Source organism: Peromyscus leucopus, chromosome 5, assembly GCF_004664715.2.
Source record: "Peromyscus leucopus breed LL Stock chromosome 5, UCI_PerLeu_2.1, whole genome shotgun sequence".
Taxonomy (NCBI): Eukaryota; Metazoa; Chordata; class Mammalia; order Rodentia; family Cricetidae; genus Peromyscus; species Peromyscus leucopus.
Window position 1 is genome coordinate 66,935,289 of NC_051067.1, and position 18,656 is coordinate 66,953,944.

Below are 18,656 nucleotides of genomic sequence, written 5' to 3' on the forward strand. Positions count from 1 at the left end.
TGTGATTAATTCTTTCAGAACTCCATAAATAACCCCTCAAAATACTCCTCCAAAGCAACTGTGATTGATTGATTTTGTTATTGTTGTTGTTGCTCAATCACAAGAGGCCTGACTTCCCTTCCCTGGAAGCTCCATCTCCCTTGGAGAATGGACCCCCTTAGTCCTGCCTAGTTGCTAACAGTGAAACAATAGCCTTGAGTTGAGCTGTTGGTTTCCTTTTGACAAGTCGCTGGATCTAAACACCGTCTGAACCTTTTGTTCTGTGGACAGTTGCGTCTCCATTTCAAGTTATAGTTCACAAATTCTTGTGGAAAAAAATGATCTGTGACATTGTCCAGACCGGTGACTAGAATCTAGTCCCCTGCATCCTTGCCCTAAAATCAACACAAATCTTATTTCTTCAGTCTGTCACTTGAGTTACATAACCGCCTTTCATTTGAACTCATTCATCAAATTGGATGTGTTTTGTTTTTGTTTTTTTTTTTTTAAACAATACCTAATGAATCCTTGTCTGGCTCCGGCTATCTCTTAATGAATTCCACTTTCAGAAAAGGCCGTGATCATTGAGCTTGTTTTTGAAACTACCAATGTAGTTTCCTCTTTCACCCAGAACTTAGGGTGTGGTTTCATGCAGAAAGAAGAGAAGGGAGGGAAACGCGGGAGGGAACTTAGCAAGAAAAGCCTTTCTGAGTGCGCTGCGGTCTGGGAGGGGTGGGATGTGTTCTGTGGCTCTCCGAAGTTTCTTCCTAGGGAGGACTCACCACACTGGGGTATCTCCACAACAACACTCAAAAACGCGGTCACGCTCAGAGTTGGTTAAAAACTTGGGACAATGAGCTTGGAGCTCTCTGAGTCTTGAGTCAATCCCAACTAACGGTTTTCCTGAACCGCTAGACAATCTCACCCTCAGGGCTCGGTGAGTCACCACCACTACTGACTCAGCGACCCCACCCCTGTCCCCTGGGCTTTTCTCGGGAGGCTGTGGATCCTGACCCTCTGGAGTTGGACTGAGTCCGTTAGGTCCCGGGATACGACCACCCAGAACAAGCCCTCTGCAAAGGACCCGAGTGCCCGGCCTTGAGCCTGGCATCTTGGGCTGAGTGCTTCTCCACTCCACGCCCCAATCTCAGGCGCTCTTTGTTTCTCTCTCCCCGCCTTCCGATCTGCAGGACCGCTTTTGCTGGCTCTTCCTGCTCCTCGGCTCACAGGTCTCCTCCCCACCCACCCAGTCCCAGAAGACCGCAGCTCGGCGACCGCGCCCCTCCCACCGGCGCGCCTAGTCCCACGCCCCTTTGGCACAGTGCCAGGGACCACTTTGCTCAACTTTCCGGAGCTCCCCTTCCCCCAGGCATCCCCGAGATCCCTCCTTTCTTAGAACCCAGGGTTGAGCGGAGAGTTTGGGTGATCATCCGGAAAGCCCCTGAAAGTCCTAGCCCTGTCCAAGAAGTAACGGGACTGTGTCCGGTCCCCGACAGTCCTGGAAGAAAGCTCGAGGGAGCCCCCCTTCGCCCCTCCCCGCCCCCCCTCCCGCCTTCCTCACTTCTCTCCGGGTCCCCATTGGTTGGCGCGCTCCGCCGCTAGGATGGCAGTGGGAGGGGACCCTCTTTCCTAACAGTGTTATAAAAGCAGCGCCCTTGGCGGGGTCCAGTCCTCTGCCACTCTTGCTCCAGGACCCCAGAGACAGCAGCGCGCCCACGGTTCGCATCCACCGCGCCCTTGCTCTCCTTTCAGAGCCGGTCTTTGCAGCTGCAGCAGCCCAGCCCACCTTCGCCCTCGAAACCATGTCCACCAGGTCCGTGTCCTCATCCTCCTACCGCAGGATGTTCGGTGGCCCCGGCACCTCGAGCCGGCCGAGCTCCAACAGGAGCTATGTGACCACGTCCACCCGCACCTACAGCCTGGGCAGTGCTCTGCGCCCCAGCACCAGCCGCAGCCTCTATTCCTCATCCCCCGGTGGCGCCTATGTGACCCGGTCCTCTGCGGTGCGCCTGCGGAGCAGCATGCCCGGCGTGCGGCTGATGCAGGACTCCGTGGACTTCTCGCTGGCCGACGCCATCAACACCGAGTTCAAGAACACTCGCACCAACGAGAAGGTGGAACTGCAGGAGCTGAATGACCGCTTCGCCAACTACATCGACAAGGTGCGCTTCCTGGAGCAGCAGAACAAAATCCTGCTGGCCGAGCTCGAGCAGCTCAAAGGCCAGGGCAAGTCGCGCCTGGGCGACCTCTACGAGGAGGAGATGCGGGAGCTGCGCCGGCAGGTGGATCAGCTCACCAACGACAAGGCCCGCGTCGAGGTGGAGCGTGACAACCTGGCTGAGGACATCATGCGGCTGCGAGAGAAGTAAGGCCTGACCCACGCGATCGGTGGGGCTGTGGGAGGGAGGGGAGTCCTGGGCTCTGCTCGAGGGCTGCCACGCCCTTGGGGATGTGGCCGGGGCGGTGGCTGTCTGGAGGATAGCAGAGGAAGCTGCCCCGCCCTGAACCTAAACTTTGCAGTGAGCATTTCCCTGCTGGTTTCCACTCGAACCAGAACTTTAAAAAGTTTGCTAGCCCCTTCTGGTGGGCTTACAGTTACCAGGCAGGAGGAGAGGATGGGTGTGACGGATCGGAGACAAAGAGATGGCAGGGGCGGCTGGGATGCTGGGACCCGGGTTCCTCCTGCAGGTCTAGGAAGGGCCGTGATTGTCTTTTCAGGCTGTGCCCCAACTTTAGCTAACACTTGCAGTGGGCTGCGGACTTGACAAAGCTGCTGCAGCTGGTGTGGGTGGAGGTGTCACAGCAGCTCTGGCCTCGAGGCTTGGCGGGGATGTGGTTGGGTGTGGCCGCCCCGCCCCTGGCGGTTTCCCAGTTCCACTTTGCTTAATGTACTACTGCTTCAGATTGCAGGAGGAGATGCTCCAGAGAGAGGAAGCTGAGGGCACTTTGCAGTCCTTCAGACAGGTTTGTAGGCTCGTTTTTTCCACTTGCAGCCAGCAGCCCTGTCCAGCCAAACCACTCACAGTTCTAAAAGTTACTTTACCCAGGATTTAAAAGGTGCAAAACTTCACGTCTGCGTGTAAAAGCCCAAAAGCCCCCTGGTGGCAGAAAGTCCACGGATTGAAAAACTCCGTTTTTTAGGCCAATCCTTACAACATGAAGTTTTGAAGTTTTTTGTTGTTGGGATTTTTTTTTTTTTTTGCTTCGTTTCCAGATTTTTATTCCCCCCCCCCAAAAAAAAAAACATTTTCACTCTCATTCTTTGAAACACATTAACATTCTGATTTTGAATGGTTACAGTTTGATTAGATTGTGGTTTGTGAAAGTCAAGTTAACTAACTTTCACAAGGTCACACAAAGCACAGTGGCGCCCTCAAGTTTGAAATGCAGAATACTCTGGAGGATGAGAAAGTTTAACTGGAATTAAGCCAACTTAGTTCCCTTTCTTCCTTCGAAGTTCGCTTCTGCATGAAAGTTAGCTGAAGTCCCGTTGCACAACTATTTTTGTCATCTCACAAGGGTGAAAGGAAGCCATCTGTTCCCCCTGCTGAAGGGTATTAAAAGTTTCTATGGGCTTCACTATGGAATGTAGATACAGACGTTCTGGTAAAAGCCGTGGCTCTGGACAGAAATAATAGGAGCCTTTGTGTTCCCAGAGCAGCTTTGCAACAAGCTACATTCTTATTGAATATGTAATGATGTAGCCACAGTTCCAATTGACACAAGTATTTGCTAACATCCCTTATCTAATGTCTGGCCCGAGCTTGTGAAGTATGTGGTGTACAAAGTTCTTAAAGCTACAGTCCCCCACATTTGGAAAGAGCCCTCTTTATGGGGTTGTAGACTTATTAGCACCCTCCACAAACAAAAATAAATCCTAGACTGAAGAATGGAGTTTTATATGAAGGAGGGATTTTTGCTTGTTTTTGCTCCAAAGTTAGGTGTTACCTTAGCGTACCAAAGTAGAAAGATGGCCAGTACAGTCTTATCCTTGGGAGTACTCATCAGGATCAGCTATAAAGCTCTCTGGATGACTGCTCTAGGGTAACATTTTGAAGCTGAGAGATATTTTCATATTTAAAGGCAATACAGAATATGTGGTTCATTTTAGTCACTGGGGGTTTATAGTCATCACCCCAGGAATGTTTCCTTCAAAGCATTGGGTGAATATGCAACATTTCTTATTTATGGACTAAATAAAATTGTTTCAGTCACTTAAATAAAAAGGCACATTTCATTGAACTTTTTCAAAAAGGTTAGTCTGACGTTTATATTTTTTTGAGGACTTAGTGCAAGGTAGAGATGAATGTTTCTACTACTCAAGTCCTTATTTCCTTTTTATTAATTAGTATTATTTTGAGAATGATAGCAGAACTCAGCATTTTAGGACTGTAAAGCTATAAACTACACTGCAATTGCTCACAAAAGAAGAAACACAAGTATCCTGACATTCCCTTGAAGAGAAACAAAATTTCAGTTGCAAGATTGCACGTTCCTGAAAGGGATGGCTTTATAAACTCTGTAAAGGAGTCTCCATCAGTTTCATTGTGTCTTGCCCTACCATACTAAAACAGGTAATGTCACTGAATTGATACGATGGCTGACAAAGATAGAAATACCCTATATAAGGAGTCAGGGGGCATTTCAGAAAAAAAAAAAAACCACATTCAGAGAAGGTAAAACCAATATAGTTCAGGATTACATCATTTCTTTTCCTTCTTGCCCGATGAGCATGTCTCTGCAAATCCATGACCTGAATGTGATCAGTGAATTGCTACTTAAGGTGAGTCTAGCCTGGGAACCTGGCTGCCAGATAACGGAGCCCTTGCTCTGGATCCCAAAGATAAGCATCAGAAGGTGTACACAGAGGAGACAAAACAGCTTGCATAAGTGCTAAGCCTCTTGAGCTCAATATTTTAAAGATTTGTATGTGTATGGGTTTGTGTTTGTGTGAGTGTATGCCACATTTGTACAGGTATGCACGAGGCCAGAAGGGGGCATCTAATGCCCTGGAGCTGGAATGATAAGCCTTTGTGAGCTGCTGGATGTGGGTGCTGGGAACCAAACTCAGATCCTCTGAGAGACCAGCATACTATTACCTAATAAGTCATCTCTTCAGTTGTCCCCCACCACACTTTTAAAAATTATTTTTTTATTTTTTTGAACCTTACATTTTTATATTACATGTACTCATGCAGACAGGGAGTAGTAGAATCTGATCAACTACAATCATTACAAAATTAAATGCTGTGACACTGATTTTCAGGTTTAAAACTGATAATAAGATTTTACATGCAGAAATGTGGACTCAATAGAGTTCACTATACCATGTCATATGCACACACACATACACACACACACATGTATTTTTTAATTGTCTATTAGTTACCTTCAATACAACAAAATGGCTTTTGGGTTTTTTTTTTTTTTTTTTTTTTTTTTTTTTTTTTTTTGGTTTTTCGAGACAGGGTTTCTCTGTGTAGCTTTGCGCCTTTTTCCTGGAACTCACTTGGTAGCCCTAGCTGGCCTCGAACTCACAGAGATCCGCCTGCCTCTGCCTCCCGAGTGCTGGGATTAAAGGCGTGCGCCACCACCGCCCCACTTTTTGAGCTATTTTTATAGCTCCGAATGTATATTATAATGTGACACTAAATAATTTACAAATTTATAAAGGTCATGAAATTTTCAGCACCTCTTCTATAGTAAAGAGGTTGGGTTCATATTGTTAGTTTTTTAAATAAGTAAGGATCTGTAGATACAGGTCAGTGGTTAAGAGCACTGGCTACTCTTCTAGGGGACTGGAGTTCAGTTCCCAGCACCCACAGAGCCGCTCTGTAACTCCACTTCCAGGGGTTCTGATACCCTCTTCTGGCTTTCATGGACACTACGTACACATGGTGTACTTACATATATGTAGGCAAAACACCCATATACATAACATAGAATGAAAAAAGAATTTGTATAAGTAGATGAGATAAAGAACAGACTTTAGCACCCCCACATCATCTTTTCTCTTTTCAAAACAGGATGTTGACAATGCATCTCTGGCTCGTCTTGACCTTGAACGTAAGGTGGAATCCTTGCAAGAAGAGATCGCCTTTTTGAAGAAACTGCACGATGAGGTAAGTGACCACACCACCTTCAGCGAGCGAACAAGGCTACGCTGCACCCACGCTGTTCGCATCTGACCCCTCTCCCTCTGTTCTTTCCTCAGGAGATCCAGGAGCTGCAGGCCCAGATTCAGGAACAGCATGTCCAGATTGACGTGGATGTTTCCAAGCCCGACCTCACCGCTGCCCTGCGTGATGTCCGCCAGCAGTATGAAAGTGTGGCCGCCAAGAACCTCCAGGAGGCAGAGGAATGGTACAAGTCTAAGGTAGGAAATGAGTCGGAGGGGCTGGAACAATAGGAGAGCCTCTTGCTCTCAAACACCTGCCTCTGATTCCATCGATGTCCTCCAGCTTTCCTCAGAAGCTGGCTTTGTTATTTCAGTGCCCCCCCGTCACTCAAAATGTGTCCTTGAGTATGGCAGACACCCTTTCCACTCATTGTCTTCCACTCTACTTCAAAGCTCTTGACCTCCGACCCTTGTAAAGAGTTGCAGTAGAGCAAATGCTGTTTGAAAACAGAAATACCAGCCAGTGTTCACGTCTCTCTCCCTGGCTTTCCCAACAGACATTTAGACATAGTCTAGGAAACCCTGAGTCAGAATGACGATCACCCTTCTAAGAGAGGGAGAAGTCTTGGAAGTGAGCCATCTCCATTTCTGATTTCTCCCTGACAGTTTGCTGACCTCTCTGAGGCTGCCAACCGGAACAATGATGCCCTGCGCCAGGCAAAGCAGGAGTCAAATGAGTACAGGAGACAGGTGCAGTCGCTCACCTGCGAAGTGGATGCTCTTAAAGGAACTGTGAGTACCACCCGGCAGCTAAAGGGGGAGAGTGGCGAGCTCAGCCCCGTTCTGTTGACTTCGTTAACAGTGACACCTGTACAAACACATTAAGTGTGTGTGTGTGTGTGTGTGTGTGTGTGTGTGTGTGTGTGTGTGTGTGAGAGAGAGAGAGAGAGAGAGAGAGAGAGAGAGAGAGAGAGAGAGAGAGAGGGAATTCATTTTCTCATATCCAAAATTACATATTTGGATATATGTATCCAAAGAAAATGAATTATCAAGACAGCTTCAAGAATTATTTGATGGATATCTTGAAAGTCTTAGAAGGATTATAAGCTCAAGGTTAGGCTAGGCTCCACAGAGAAATTTTATCTCAACTAGACAAAACATGGGACTCTGTGCTTGTGTTCTCTGTTTGAAACTAGTAGGCACCTGGTATTGAGAGAACTAGTGCACATGGTTTGTACATGGTTCTGGGGGACAGTTGGAGTTGGGAAATAACATCAGAGGCCCTTTTCCCTTCCTGCAGAACGAGTCCCTGGAACGCCAGATGCGTGAGATGGAAGAGAATTTTGCCCTTGAAGCTGCTAACTACCAGGACACTATTGGCCGCCTGCAGGATGAGATTCAGAACATGAAGGAAGAGATGGCTCGTCATCTTCGTGAATACCAAGACCTGCTCAATGTTAAGATGGCTCTTGACATTGAGATTGCCACCTACAGGAAGCTGCTGGAAGGCGAGGAGAGCAGGTAGAGAAGGCAGACTTGCATGTGTGAATTAAGTCCTCACAGTCTCTCTACTGCACTTTTTATAGATGAGGAACTTAAGATTGAAAGAGAATAACTTGCTGTGGTCAGAGATAATTCATAATAGAGCCAGGATTTGAACCTACTACCATGCCAAAGTTGATACTTTCCACTCTAGCTCCTCTAGTTCATGACCCTGTGAAGAAAATGCTTGAAGTATTTTAAACATGCTAATGAGACCAACCATAAGTAGATGTTTCTGAAACAAATCTCTAACAACAACAACAAATTTCCTAGTAGATGAAAATAAGAAGTGTGTAAATTTATTTCTTCTTGCTGAAGTGCTTTATCTAAAATTAAAAAAAAAATTGTTTCTTCTCTTTTTACAGGATTTCTCTCCCTCTTCCAAACTTTTCTTCCCTGAACCTGAGAGGTAAGCATGCCATGTCCTTTCATGGAAAAATGTCACAAGGTTGTAACCAATCACTTGGAAGTACAGCATCCACTTTTTAGTAATACCTGAACAGTGCTATATGAGAGAAAATTCTATGAAACATTCATGATTTCCTTTTTAAAATAAACATATGTATATATCCATTTTATTTTCTACGTTTTTTGAGGTTATGACATAATTACATCATTTCCCCCTTCTGTTTCCTCTCTTTAAACCCTCCTATGTACATCCCTTGACACACATGGCTATCTTTTAAATTCATGGCTTCTTTTTGTTAAATTGCTGTTATACACACACACACACACACACACATATATAATATATGTATATATTATATATATATATGCACATCTATCTACCACCTAGCTACCTAACTATATATTTTTAAACTAAATATGTAAATTCAATGGCTCAGTCCATACAATGTTATTCTTACATATATGTTTTCAGGCTTGACCATTTAGTACTGGACCCATTTCCTTCTTTATTATAATTTACATTACTGTTAAAAATCAAACCCAGGGCCTCAAGGTAATCAGGTGTTTTCCCACTGAGCTATACTCCTAGCCTAATCCCCTAAGTTTTAAACTGAAGTATATTCTTGAATTCTACACCCTAAGTTAAGTGTAGATTCCAGGTTGATTCCTGCTAATGGCGTACACTCAGCCTGAGTGAAGGAGGCCTTAGGTACTGTGTATTCAAACAGATAGTGCTTCATAAGATTATGTATGAGTAGCACTTTAAACAACTGCAAATATAAAGTCATAATACTTTGGATACATTTTTCATTTTTACCTGATTTTTTTTTCCAGAAACTAATCTGGAGTCACTTCCTCTGGTTGATACCCACTCAAAAAGAACACTCCTGATTAAGACGGTTGAAACCAGAGACGGACAGGTTGGTATCTTTTAGATAAAATATGGGAAAGGGTAAAAGAAAGGGTACTGAGTGAATATAGGGCTGTTTCAAATATGCATTGACTCCCCTCAAATCAGCAAGCATATATACTAGATGCAGGCAGCTAATTTGAGAGGTCCCCCTGCCTACTGGAAGAATATACCCTAAGTCCACCAGTGTAAGGCCATCTAATTATTTGGTCCTTGGATGTGACAGTAATCTTGCTGCACTCCAGAGTTTGTAGTTTGAAATGGGAGTAAAAGACCCTTAAGATCCTTCCTAGATGAACTGCATTAAAGGGCTTCACCTAATGACACCAGTGAATATCAGGGAGGGCTTGACACTGGGCACACAGTTCTCTCTCAGTGACTGCCACCTGCTTATATAGCACAAGGCCTGGCATGTGGTCAACCAGTTTCTTGTTACCTCTCTAGGCCAGGAACAAAATGGTTACAATTAATTATAATTAGGAAAGCTCAACCTTGCACAAGAACATAGGAAGCATTTTATTTAATACATTTTAATACATTTTAGTTGCTTTAGAGCTTTGTGCTTGGGATCGCTACTGCAAACTTCCTAAACACAGCTTTCAAGTACTCTTTTGTGTGTCACATCCTTCCCTTGAATACTTCTGTTGCCCGCAGGAGAAGGCCACCTTGCCTATGCATCTCCCTATAAACCCTTGCTGTGAAGAGTCAGCATAACCAACCCCCAACCTGCTTCATAAATTCTATTTAGGGCTGTGTCTCCTTACAATGATTTGACTTATTTCTTTTTTGAGCAGGTGATCAATGAAACCTCTCAGCATCATGATGACCTTGAATAAAAATTGCACACACTTGGTGCAACAGCGCAGTACCAGCAAGAAGAAAAAAGAAATTCATACCTTAAGGAAACAGCTTTCAAGTGCCTTTACTGCAGTTTTTCAAGAGCGCAAGATAGATTTGGGATAGAAATAAGCTCTAGTTTCTAACAACTGACACCCTAAAAGATTTAGAAAAGGTTTACAACACAATCTAGTTTACAAAGAAATCTTGTGCTAGAATACTTTTTAAAGTATTTTTGAATACCATTAAAACTGCTTTTTTTCCAGTAAATACCTGACCAACTTGTTACTGCTTCAATAAATCTTCAGAAATACTCTTTTGATGTGTTGCTTTATAATATTTAAACAAATCTCTTTAGCTCTATTGGCTAATTTACTAAAATCATACTTAGGTTTTAAGTTATAAGTCCAATTTATTTTATGCTTGCAATGCAGATTTTAAGTTAGTCTTTTAAAAGAGAGATCACTTCTTTTCAATTGTTTATTGTTTTTATTTGGGATGGGTATATGACTTAGCAGTAGGGTGTGCTTACATGCACAGGCCCTGGGTTCAATCTCTAGTGAATGCACACACACACACACACACACACACACACACACACACACACACACCATTGATTCATAGATTCAAGTGCTTGGGAAATGGATCATTTGGTAAAATTCTTGTGGCAGAATCATGAGGACCCGAGTTTAGACTCCCAGAACCCATGTAAAAAGAACATGGTGGTGCACGTCTGCAATTCCAGCACTTGGGGTGGGGATGGTGAGGATCCCTGGGGCTTGCAGACCATCCAGTTAATACCATTTGTGATCTCCAGGTTCAGTGAGAGACCCTTTCAAAAAGTAAAGCATGAGACCTCTGGTCTCCATCTACGCATGTGCACCCGCACACATCCACACATATCTGAGCACATAGGCCACACACACAATAAAATAAATTATATGCTCTATAAAAGGTTTGCAGATTATGATGGCTCAACTTACAACTGCTAACTCCACAATATGCCAGAATGATGGACATTCAGTAGAAGCTGTACTTTGCAATATGGCCTCTTCCTGGTCTAGAGTCATAGTGACACACGAGATGTAGTTATGGCCCCTACACAGCCAGGCAACCACATGGGGAGACAATCAGCACTCTATACTGCCAAGTTAGGGTGTTAAGTATGGTTCGTTTCTTTTCTTGCTTTCTTGCTTTTTTTTTTTTTCTTTTTCAAGACAGGGTTTCTTTGTGTAACAGCCCTGGCTGTCCTGGAACCCGCTTTGTAGACTAGGCTGGCTTCATACTCACAGAGATCAGCCTGCCTCTGCCTCCCAAGTGCTGGATTTAAAGGCGTGCACCACCAGTACCCAGCTGTTTGGTTTGGTTTCTTAAAGACACTTCCTGCTTATCATGTTTGGACTATAGGAAGGGCATATCAAAGCGAAACTCCACTGCAAGCAGAAGGACACCTGTATAAGAAGTTAGTGTGAGCAAAACTGTTGACAGGTCTCTCTAAAATCAGGTAAGCTGCATTTGAGTTTAAGTAGGACTTCAATACTGACAAACACACTTCCTAAAATTCAAAAATAAAGATGTATTTTAGCACGTGCTGCATATGAACAGCAGAAACTCCAGGATATGAGTTGAAATTTTATGCAGTGGCTGAGATGCAGACTCACACCTTCCTCTAGTGAGATACAGATTAGCTGCCAGATGTGAGCACACCCCTGCAATCCTAGCACTTGGAAGGTGGAGGCAGGAGGATCAGGAGTTCAAGGACAGCCTCTACTACATCCCGAGTTCAAGTCCAGCATCCACTACATGAGCTACTATTTTATAAAACAATGGAAAATATTATGTAAAGGAATAGAATTCGCCAAGTTTAATTTATAAAACTGGACTATTTTTCACTTTTACGTGTGAATATGAATCTCATAAGAGCTTCCTACCTGTGCGCCTACTGAGATACATGTAGAGATAGATCAAACAAAACTTTTTACAGCCCATCATCCAGGACTTCTCCCTTGCAGCCAGCTTAGTTGTCATTGAAGATGGAGCTTCGGGTAAATAGACAGAGATGCTGTGAGTAGTTTTCATGTTTGGAGAAAGAGTCTGACAAAATAAGACCTCCATCTTTTCTTCTGAGGAGGTGAGAGATTATTGTATGGGAATCGTACCTTACATCACGCTGACTCAAAGTGTGCATGGTTTCAAAACCTGGAACAAGACAAGTAGTCTAGACACAAAAAGCTGCTTCCCGGCCATGTGTGGGGATGTTTTATTTGTGCTGAAATGTGGTGATATTTTATTTGTGCTTCAATCAATAAAGCTTGCCTGGAGATCAGAGGAAGAAGGCCAGCCATTATAAGTAAATGAAGAAGTCAGGCAATGTTAGCACACACCCTTAATCCTATCACTCAGCAGGCAGGATCTCTGTATGTTCAAGGCCACACTGGAAACGGGACCGGGTGTGGTGGCACAAGCCTTAATTCCAACACTAGTTAACCATGGAGGTCTGGAGGTCTGTAAGGACAGACAGAAAGTGACAGAGCTGTGTAGGAGGAGGAAGTGATGTAGCTGGACTGAGAGCAAATCAGATGGTAGGATAGCACGGCATATAGATGTGGGTAGACAGGAGGTATCTCGCATTTGGAAACTGCAGAGTTGGTGAGGTAAAGTTGGCTGATGGCTTTCCCTATTTCCCTGATCTCTCTAAGGCTTTCACCCCTATATTTGGCTCCTTTTTTTTTTAATTCAATAAGACCATTTAGAAATTCATCTACAGCCATGCTATAAGAACAGGCCTTCAGAGGGTGGCTAGAACTGAGATTGAAAGAAGACAGAAGGTATTGTCTTCAGGGAGTAGAGTTGTTGACAGTGTGTGTTCTGGAGTAGAAGCCTTCCTGGACTTCTCTAAATTCAAAATTATGATTACACTATGATTATCTACCCCCTTAAGGACTAATAAGCAGGCACTAGATGTGATTTTTCATTGTTTGTATCTATCTCCCTTTGGAGTCAAGGGAATTCACTCAAAGCCTTGCCCACAAGTTGCTGTGGTTTATAGCATATCACAGACGCTACAAGATAAAAGAAGCATGGGCCACCAAAATCACAGTTTATGCCTATCATATCACAATTTGTGTGTCTGTATGTGTTTTTTGTGAATGAGTATGTCTCTGTGTGTTTCTGTATGTATATGTCTGAGTGTATATGTGCGAATATGTCTGTGTGTTTGTGTGTATCCGCATGTGTCTCTGCGTGTCTCTGTGTGTCTCTGTATCTTTGTATGTGTGTCTGTGTGCATATTATGTTTGCTTGTGTGTGTGTGTGTGTGTGTGTGTGTGTGTGTGTCTGTCTGTCTGTCTGTCTGTATGCCTATGCCTTCCCAGAACTGGAATTACAAGTGAACCACCACATTCAACTGTTGCTTGCTTTTTGTTTTTGTTTTTTTCAGACAGGGTCTCATTATACAGCCCCAAACTCACTATATAGAACAGGCTTGTTTTGAACTCACAGCAGTCTGCCTGCTTCTGCTTCCTGAGTACTGGGATTAAAGCCATGAGCCACCACACCAACACACCTGGCTGTGTGTGTGTGTGTGTGTGTGTGTGTGTGTGTGTGTGTGTGTGTGTGAATGAAACTCACATCTTCATGCTCACAAGGTAAGCATTTTGACAACTGAACTGCATACCCAGCCCTTAGAACAACTATGAATAGTGCTTCTGTTCTAACCTGCAGACCTTGGATAGTAGATCTGGTCATTGGCTCTCTAGAACAATCTAATAGGAAAGGGACCATGAGTGTGCTTGGCTCTCTAACACCCACTGTTACAACTGCTGGATCAAATTGTGATAGCAATGACTGGTGGAAACACTCAGGTCTTTAGGCCCCTGAAGAGTTTTATGTCTGGCATGATGGTCCATGCCTATAATCTCAATACTTGGGAGGCAGAGTCAGGAAGACTGCTGCAAGTTTGAAGCCAGCGTTAGCAAAAGGAAAAGGGAACTCTGTGAGTATCCCGGATCCACACAGACCCACTTCTGAATTGTAAGTAATAAACATGACGAAAATTATTATACATGGTAGTAGTAATTTTTCTGTCAATGGACTCAATTCATACAATGGATTCAATTATACCAACAGGATTGGAAAATAAATAAACATAATTTTAAGCCACATTTTCTGTCCTCTGTTGATTTTTGCAGTGTTCTCAGTGTCCTAATCCTGCTTTCCCCATCTCTTCTCTCCTTTCTAACTCACCTTTGGCCTAACTCCCCCAGCCACATATTCATTTTATTAATATATATGGTCCTTTAGCATTTAATACAACTCAAAGTCGCATTTTTCTAGAAGGTGAGAAGGACCAAGACGATAAGGAGTGCTACCAATACCCATGGAGACTAATAGCTCCCAGTCTGCAAAGTCCCTGGCAGCTCTGTTGAAAATCACATCCCAGGAACTGAGGTGTTGGGGCTTGGATTCATCTCCCTTATCTGTGACTGTCAGAAACTAGACCTTAATGGAAAGCCTCCTAGGAACCCATCTCACAGGAATTCAAATCTCATTAAGCCTTCTTTTATTTTTATCTTTAATTATACTGTTAGCATTTTCCTTATCTTCTACTTTGAAAAACTAATAAAAGGAGACTATGTTCTCACAACCTAAGGTGAAATCAGAGATTAATGTTTGGTTCTTTTATGTATAATATTAATCCAAGATTAAAGGTGATTTTTTTTTAAAGTAGGTGATGGGGAGAAAGAATGATGATATAAAGTGTAAGTCTAAACACTTTACCAGGAGCACCGTGGAAGCCAGGAGAACAATACGAATATTAAACCTCTTCTCTTGAGGCAGTGGCAGATGGAAGGGGCTCCTGGCCAAGCAAGTGCATTTAGCCTTCAATACACGGCAGTCATCTGTCTTCCCTTGATCAGTGTTTAACACAGACACCAAGAATCCAAAGTCTCTTTTCTATGGCTGCAGAGCGACATGAGTAATGATTAGGGAAATGCAAAGGGGCATCTAGCTGTTGTCTGAATGTTTGCTTTCCCCCAAATACAGGGAAACCAGCTTCCCAAGCCTTTGGGAGGTGGTTTGGCCAGGAGGGCAGAGCCCTCACTGATAGAATTCGGGTACTTACTAAACTCTTGAGGAGTTTATTTGCTACTCTGTCTGGCAGAACATAGCAAGAAGTCACCAACTCCAAACCAGAAGCAGGTTCTCCCCAGACACAGAATCTGCTGCTGCCTTGATCATGGATTTCCATCCTATGGAACAGTGAACAATGGGTTTCTAAGTTACTCAATGTAACTATATGTTACATCAACCCAAACCAGTTGTGACAACTCTGTCCCTAAGGAGCCTTCACAGGCTTCCTGAAACAAGAGAGGAAGGTCCCCAAGCAGGCTGTCTCTCTAACCTGTTAGACTGAAGATAAATAAAGAGTCTATATTGCTTTGTGCATCTGTTAATACACAAACCACAGACAAAATGGTTTAAAAAAATACATTATCGAAAATAAGTTCTGGAGATAGGAGAGTCAAGGTCAGAGCGCTGACAGGAAGACACAGTGAACTGAATAGTGTTATTACAACTGAATCAGTAATTAAATCTTTACTGAAAAACAATAACAAGAAAAGATGGTCCAACAGTTGAGTTCTACCAAACCACTCAAAATGTGAATGTGAAATTATCATAAACAACTTCCTAATCATATATACATGTCATCATCCTTTTATGTTGCTATAAGAAAATACCTGAGACTGAGGGACTTAAAAAATCCAGAAGTTTCCAGAGATTAAGAATCCAAGATCAAGGCCATGGTGTCTGCTAAGATTCTAGTCTCTGCTTCCAAAATGGTGATTTGTCATTGCATCTTCTGGAGGGAACAGAATACAAGTCCTCAGATGGTACAAGGGATAGACAGAATAGAAAGGAATGAACTCTTCCTAAAGCTCTTTTATGCAAATGGAGACCTCATGACACATTCACCTTCTAAAAGCCATGCTTTCTAACACTTATGTGTAGGGAGGTTTTGCCAAAGTGAACTGTGAAGGGATCTCACACAAAAGCATAACTTCAAACCCCAAATTAGGATACAATGGGAGAGGTACACTAAATCCACTTTTATATATTGATACGGAAGCACATGTTGTAATGAAAACCAACCATCCAAATTGTGATGGCTAAGGTTCTGCAAAAGGCAAGGAGTGGCTTAGACAGGACAGGTGCTTCATGGTGATGGATGATTGGGAAGAAGGAAGAGAGGACAGGTGAGGTGAGTCCTGGCCACGTATCACAGGTCTGACAAGAGAGAAGGGAGAGAGGGGAAGATAGAACACGAGCTTTTGCAGACAGAAGAAGAGAGAAGGTTCCAGCCAAGCCAATGAGGGATCCTCGGGCCACATTCACAGCGGAGTGGGTGAAGCTATGGTCCAGGACCGCTGTCTTCACCATATGTGTGTACTCGTTGGGAACAGCTGAGGGGAAGTGGGTCCTGATCCACATGTAGTGGCAGGTACAAATGTCAGTTAATTCTGCTCCTGAAGCAGATGTTAGTGATGTATTTTCCTGACACTACACAAATATGATAACAGAATGTTTGTGTATACTTTAACTATGCTAAAATAATTATTTATGTGCTGGGTATGCAAGATTAATTAGAAACTAATATTTAAAGGCTAAAAGGAAAATTAAAACTATAAAATGAAAAAAAACTGTCTAATTGATCATTTAATCATTATATATATATTCTTAGAATAGGAATATAAGAACTTATGTCAGGAAACTGTAAACAATCAAGAGCAAGGCCAGCTATGGTGGTCCACACCTGGAATCCAGAACTTGGAAGCCTAACACAGAGAGATTGTGAGTTGGAGGACAGGTTGGGCTAATTAGAGATTGTGGGTGGGAGGCCAGCTTGGGCTAATTGGTCCTATAAGACCAAACAGAGCAAGAAGAGCCAACTGTCTTCACTCCAAACTGCTGTGGGATGTCTTACTGTATGCTGTGAATATGTGCTGCTCTGATTGGTTGATAACTAAAGCTGCATTGGCCTATGCAAGGTAGCCTAGAGTCAGGTATGAAATCCAAGCAGATATATAAAGAGAAGAAAAGAGAGGGTGAAGAGATGCCAACCTGCTACCCAAGGAGCAATAAGATGCCACTTGACCAGTAATGCCACAGCCACGTGGCAACATATAGATTAATAGAAATGGGTTGAGTTAAGTTATAAGAGCTAGCTAACAAGAAGCCTGACCCATAGGCCATACAGTTTGTAAATAATATAAACCTCTGAGTGATTATTTTATAAGTGGCTGTGGGACTGTGGGTGGGAGAGATTTGTCCTGACCGTGGGGTTGGACAGGACTGGAGAAACTTCCAGCTACACCAAGCCATACTTCAATACAGGAAAAAAAATAATTCAGCCAAAATAATGAAGAATTTAAAAAATTATGAACTGTAAATGACACTATTGCTTACTTGGTAGGCATTAGAGGAAGCATAAGGTGGGAGGAGCTATGTCATTCAAGACGAGACAAGGTGAGGTAGGAAGAGTTGGAAACACCAAGGTAAGGGTCCTGCTAAGAGGCATCACCCCACATTGACACAGAATAATAAGCAGCAAGGACATAGAATAGAATATTTCCAAATCCACATATATAAAAACTCTATTTCTGTAACAGAACCCCATTTTTTTCTGGCTACTTTCACCCTAAACTCGAAGTAATATGCAGCACTTACCTCCATTAGGAAACCACATCACAGCATGGTGGTTTTAATGTCCATTCCTAACTTTCCAAAATTTTAATAATGCATAACTTTCCTATCTAAGTGTTCATTTTCAACAAATTTAATTTTATGCCAATAGCCTAAAGTTAATTGGGGGAATTCTGCCTTAAAAGTCTTTCCCAGTTCATTGACTTTCCCCCTGCCACAATCTAGTCCCTGCTTCAATTTCAGTTATATATGGGCACTGACACTCCGGTTATATAATCCAATGTGTGTAGGGTCAGGAGTATTGTTAGATAATTGAACATTCTCTCCACTACCTCCAGATAAATTCTTTTCCCCTCTGTGATTCATCGATCATAAGTTAGTTTACTGTGAGAATAAAAGGGATGGATAGGTTGGAGCTGTCCGCGGGTGGTAGATAGGATGAACTGCCTGTGAAGCAATGTAATCTGCTTCGGGCAGAATTCATTTCAAAATGTCTGTCCCTGTGGGGTTTGGAGAAACAGGCAGCTTTTGTTTCCATTGCCATGGGCTTCAGCGAGGCATTCTGCGTGTTCTCAGTTGTCACCTCTCAAGCCCAGGAGTTACATTTGTGTTCTTTTCCTTTCAAACTGACAGAGCACAGAGGAAGCAGGATGTCATCCATATAATTCTAATGTGTTGTAGTCAAGAATTAGATACAGTCAAATAAGCAGAAAGCATGACAGTGTATACATGTATATACATGCATGAATATACATACACACATATATGAAGATGATGTCATGAAAGCTATTACTCTGTATGCTCACTTAAGCTAAATATTAAAAAAAAGAGAGAGAGAAAGAGAAAGAATTCAATACGGTAAAGTCTATGCCTGGCCTTCAGGACATAGGGTAATGACAATTCTCAGCTTGACTGTAAGTGCTCTTGACAATACCATATTGATGAGGTTTTATTTTCTCTTCTAAAATGAACAACACAAATGAAATACTTGTGGTGAACAAATGGGAATGCTTTCTGAGGAAGACTACAAGAGGAGTTACTCCAAAGCAACTCAGCACTCACAGATCTGGATTAGCAGACCTTCATTTTAACAGGTCTTGGCAAATGAAGCAAGCTGGACATAACCAGAACATGAGAAATTCAAATACTGGGGTTTTA

The 18,656-nt window shown here is 43.2% G+C and overlaps 1 protein-coding gene across 1 annotated transcript; it reads left to right on the forward strand.

Moving 5' to 3' along the window:
- The first annotated feature begins 1,636 nt into the window (after nucleotides 1-1,636).
- Nucleotides 1,637-10,108, forward strand: Vim (vimentin). Its single transcript, XM_028870515.2, has 9 exons — nucleotides 1,637-2,344; nucleotides 2,883-2,943; nucleotides 6,006-6,101; nucleotides 6,194-6,355; nucleotides 6,764-6,889; nucleotides 7,398-7,618; nucleotides 8,005-8,048; nucleotides 8,882-8,967; nucleotides 9,752-10,108. Exons 1-9 carry the CDS (start codon nucleotides 1,782-1,784, stop codon nucleotides 9,791-9,793), a joined length of 1,401 nt encoding a protein of 466 aa, XP_028726348.1. The 5' UTR covers nucleotides 1,637-1,781; the 3' UTR covers nucleotides 9,794-10,108.
- The last annotated feature ends 8,548 nt before the right edge of the window (nucleotides 10,109-18,656 follow it).

Bases quoted from the DNA above. Each gene is read 5' to 3' on its own strand.
- Vim (XM_028870515.2), top strand. From the start codon at position 1,782: ATGTCCACCAGGTCCGTGTCCTCATCCTCCTACCGCAGGATGTTCGGT. The intron at 2,345-2,882 runs GTAAGGCCTGAC...CTACTGCTTCAG, and splicing joins ATCATGCGGCTGCGAGAGAA to ATTGCAGGAGGAGATGCTCC. The intron at 6,890-7,397 runs GTGAGTACCACC...CCCTTCCTGCAG, and splicing joins TGGATGCTCTTAAAGGAACT to AACGAGTCCCTGGAACGCCA.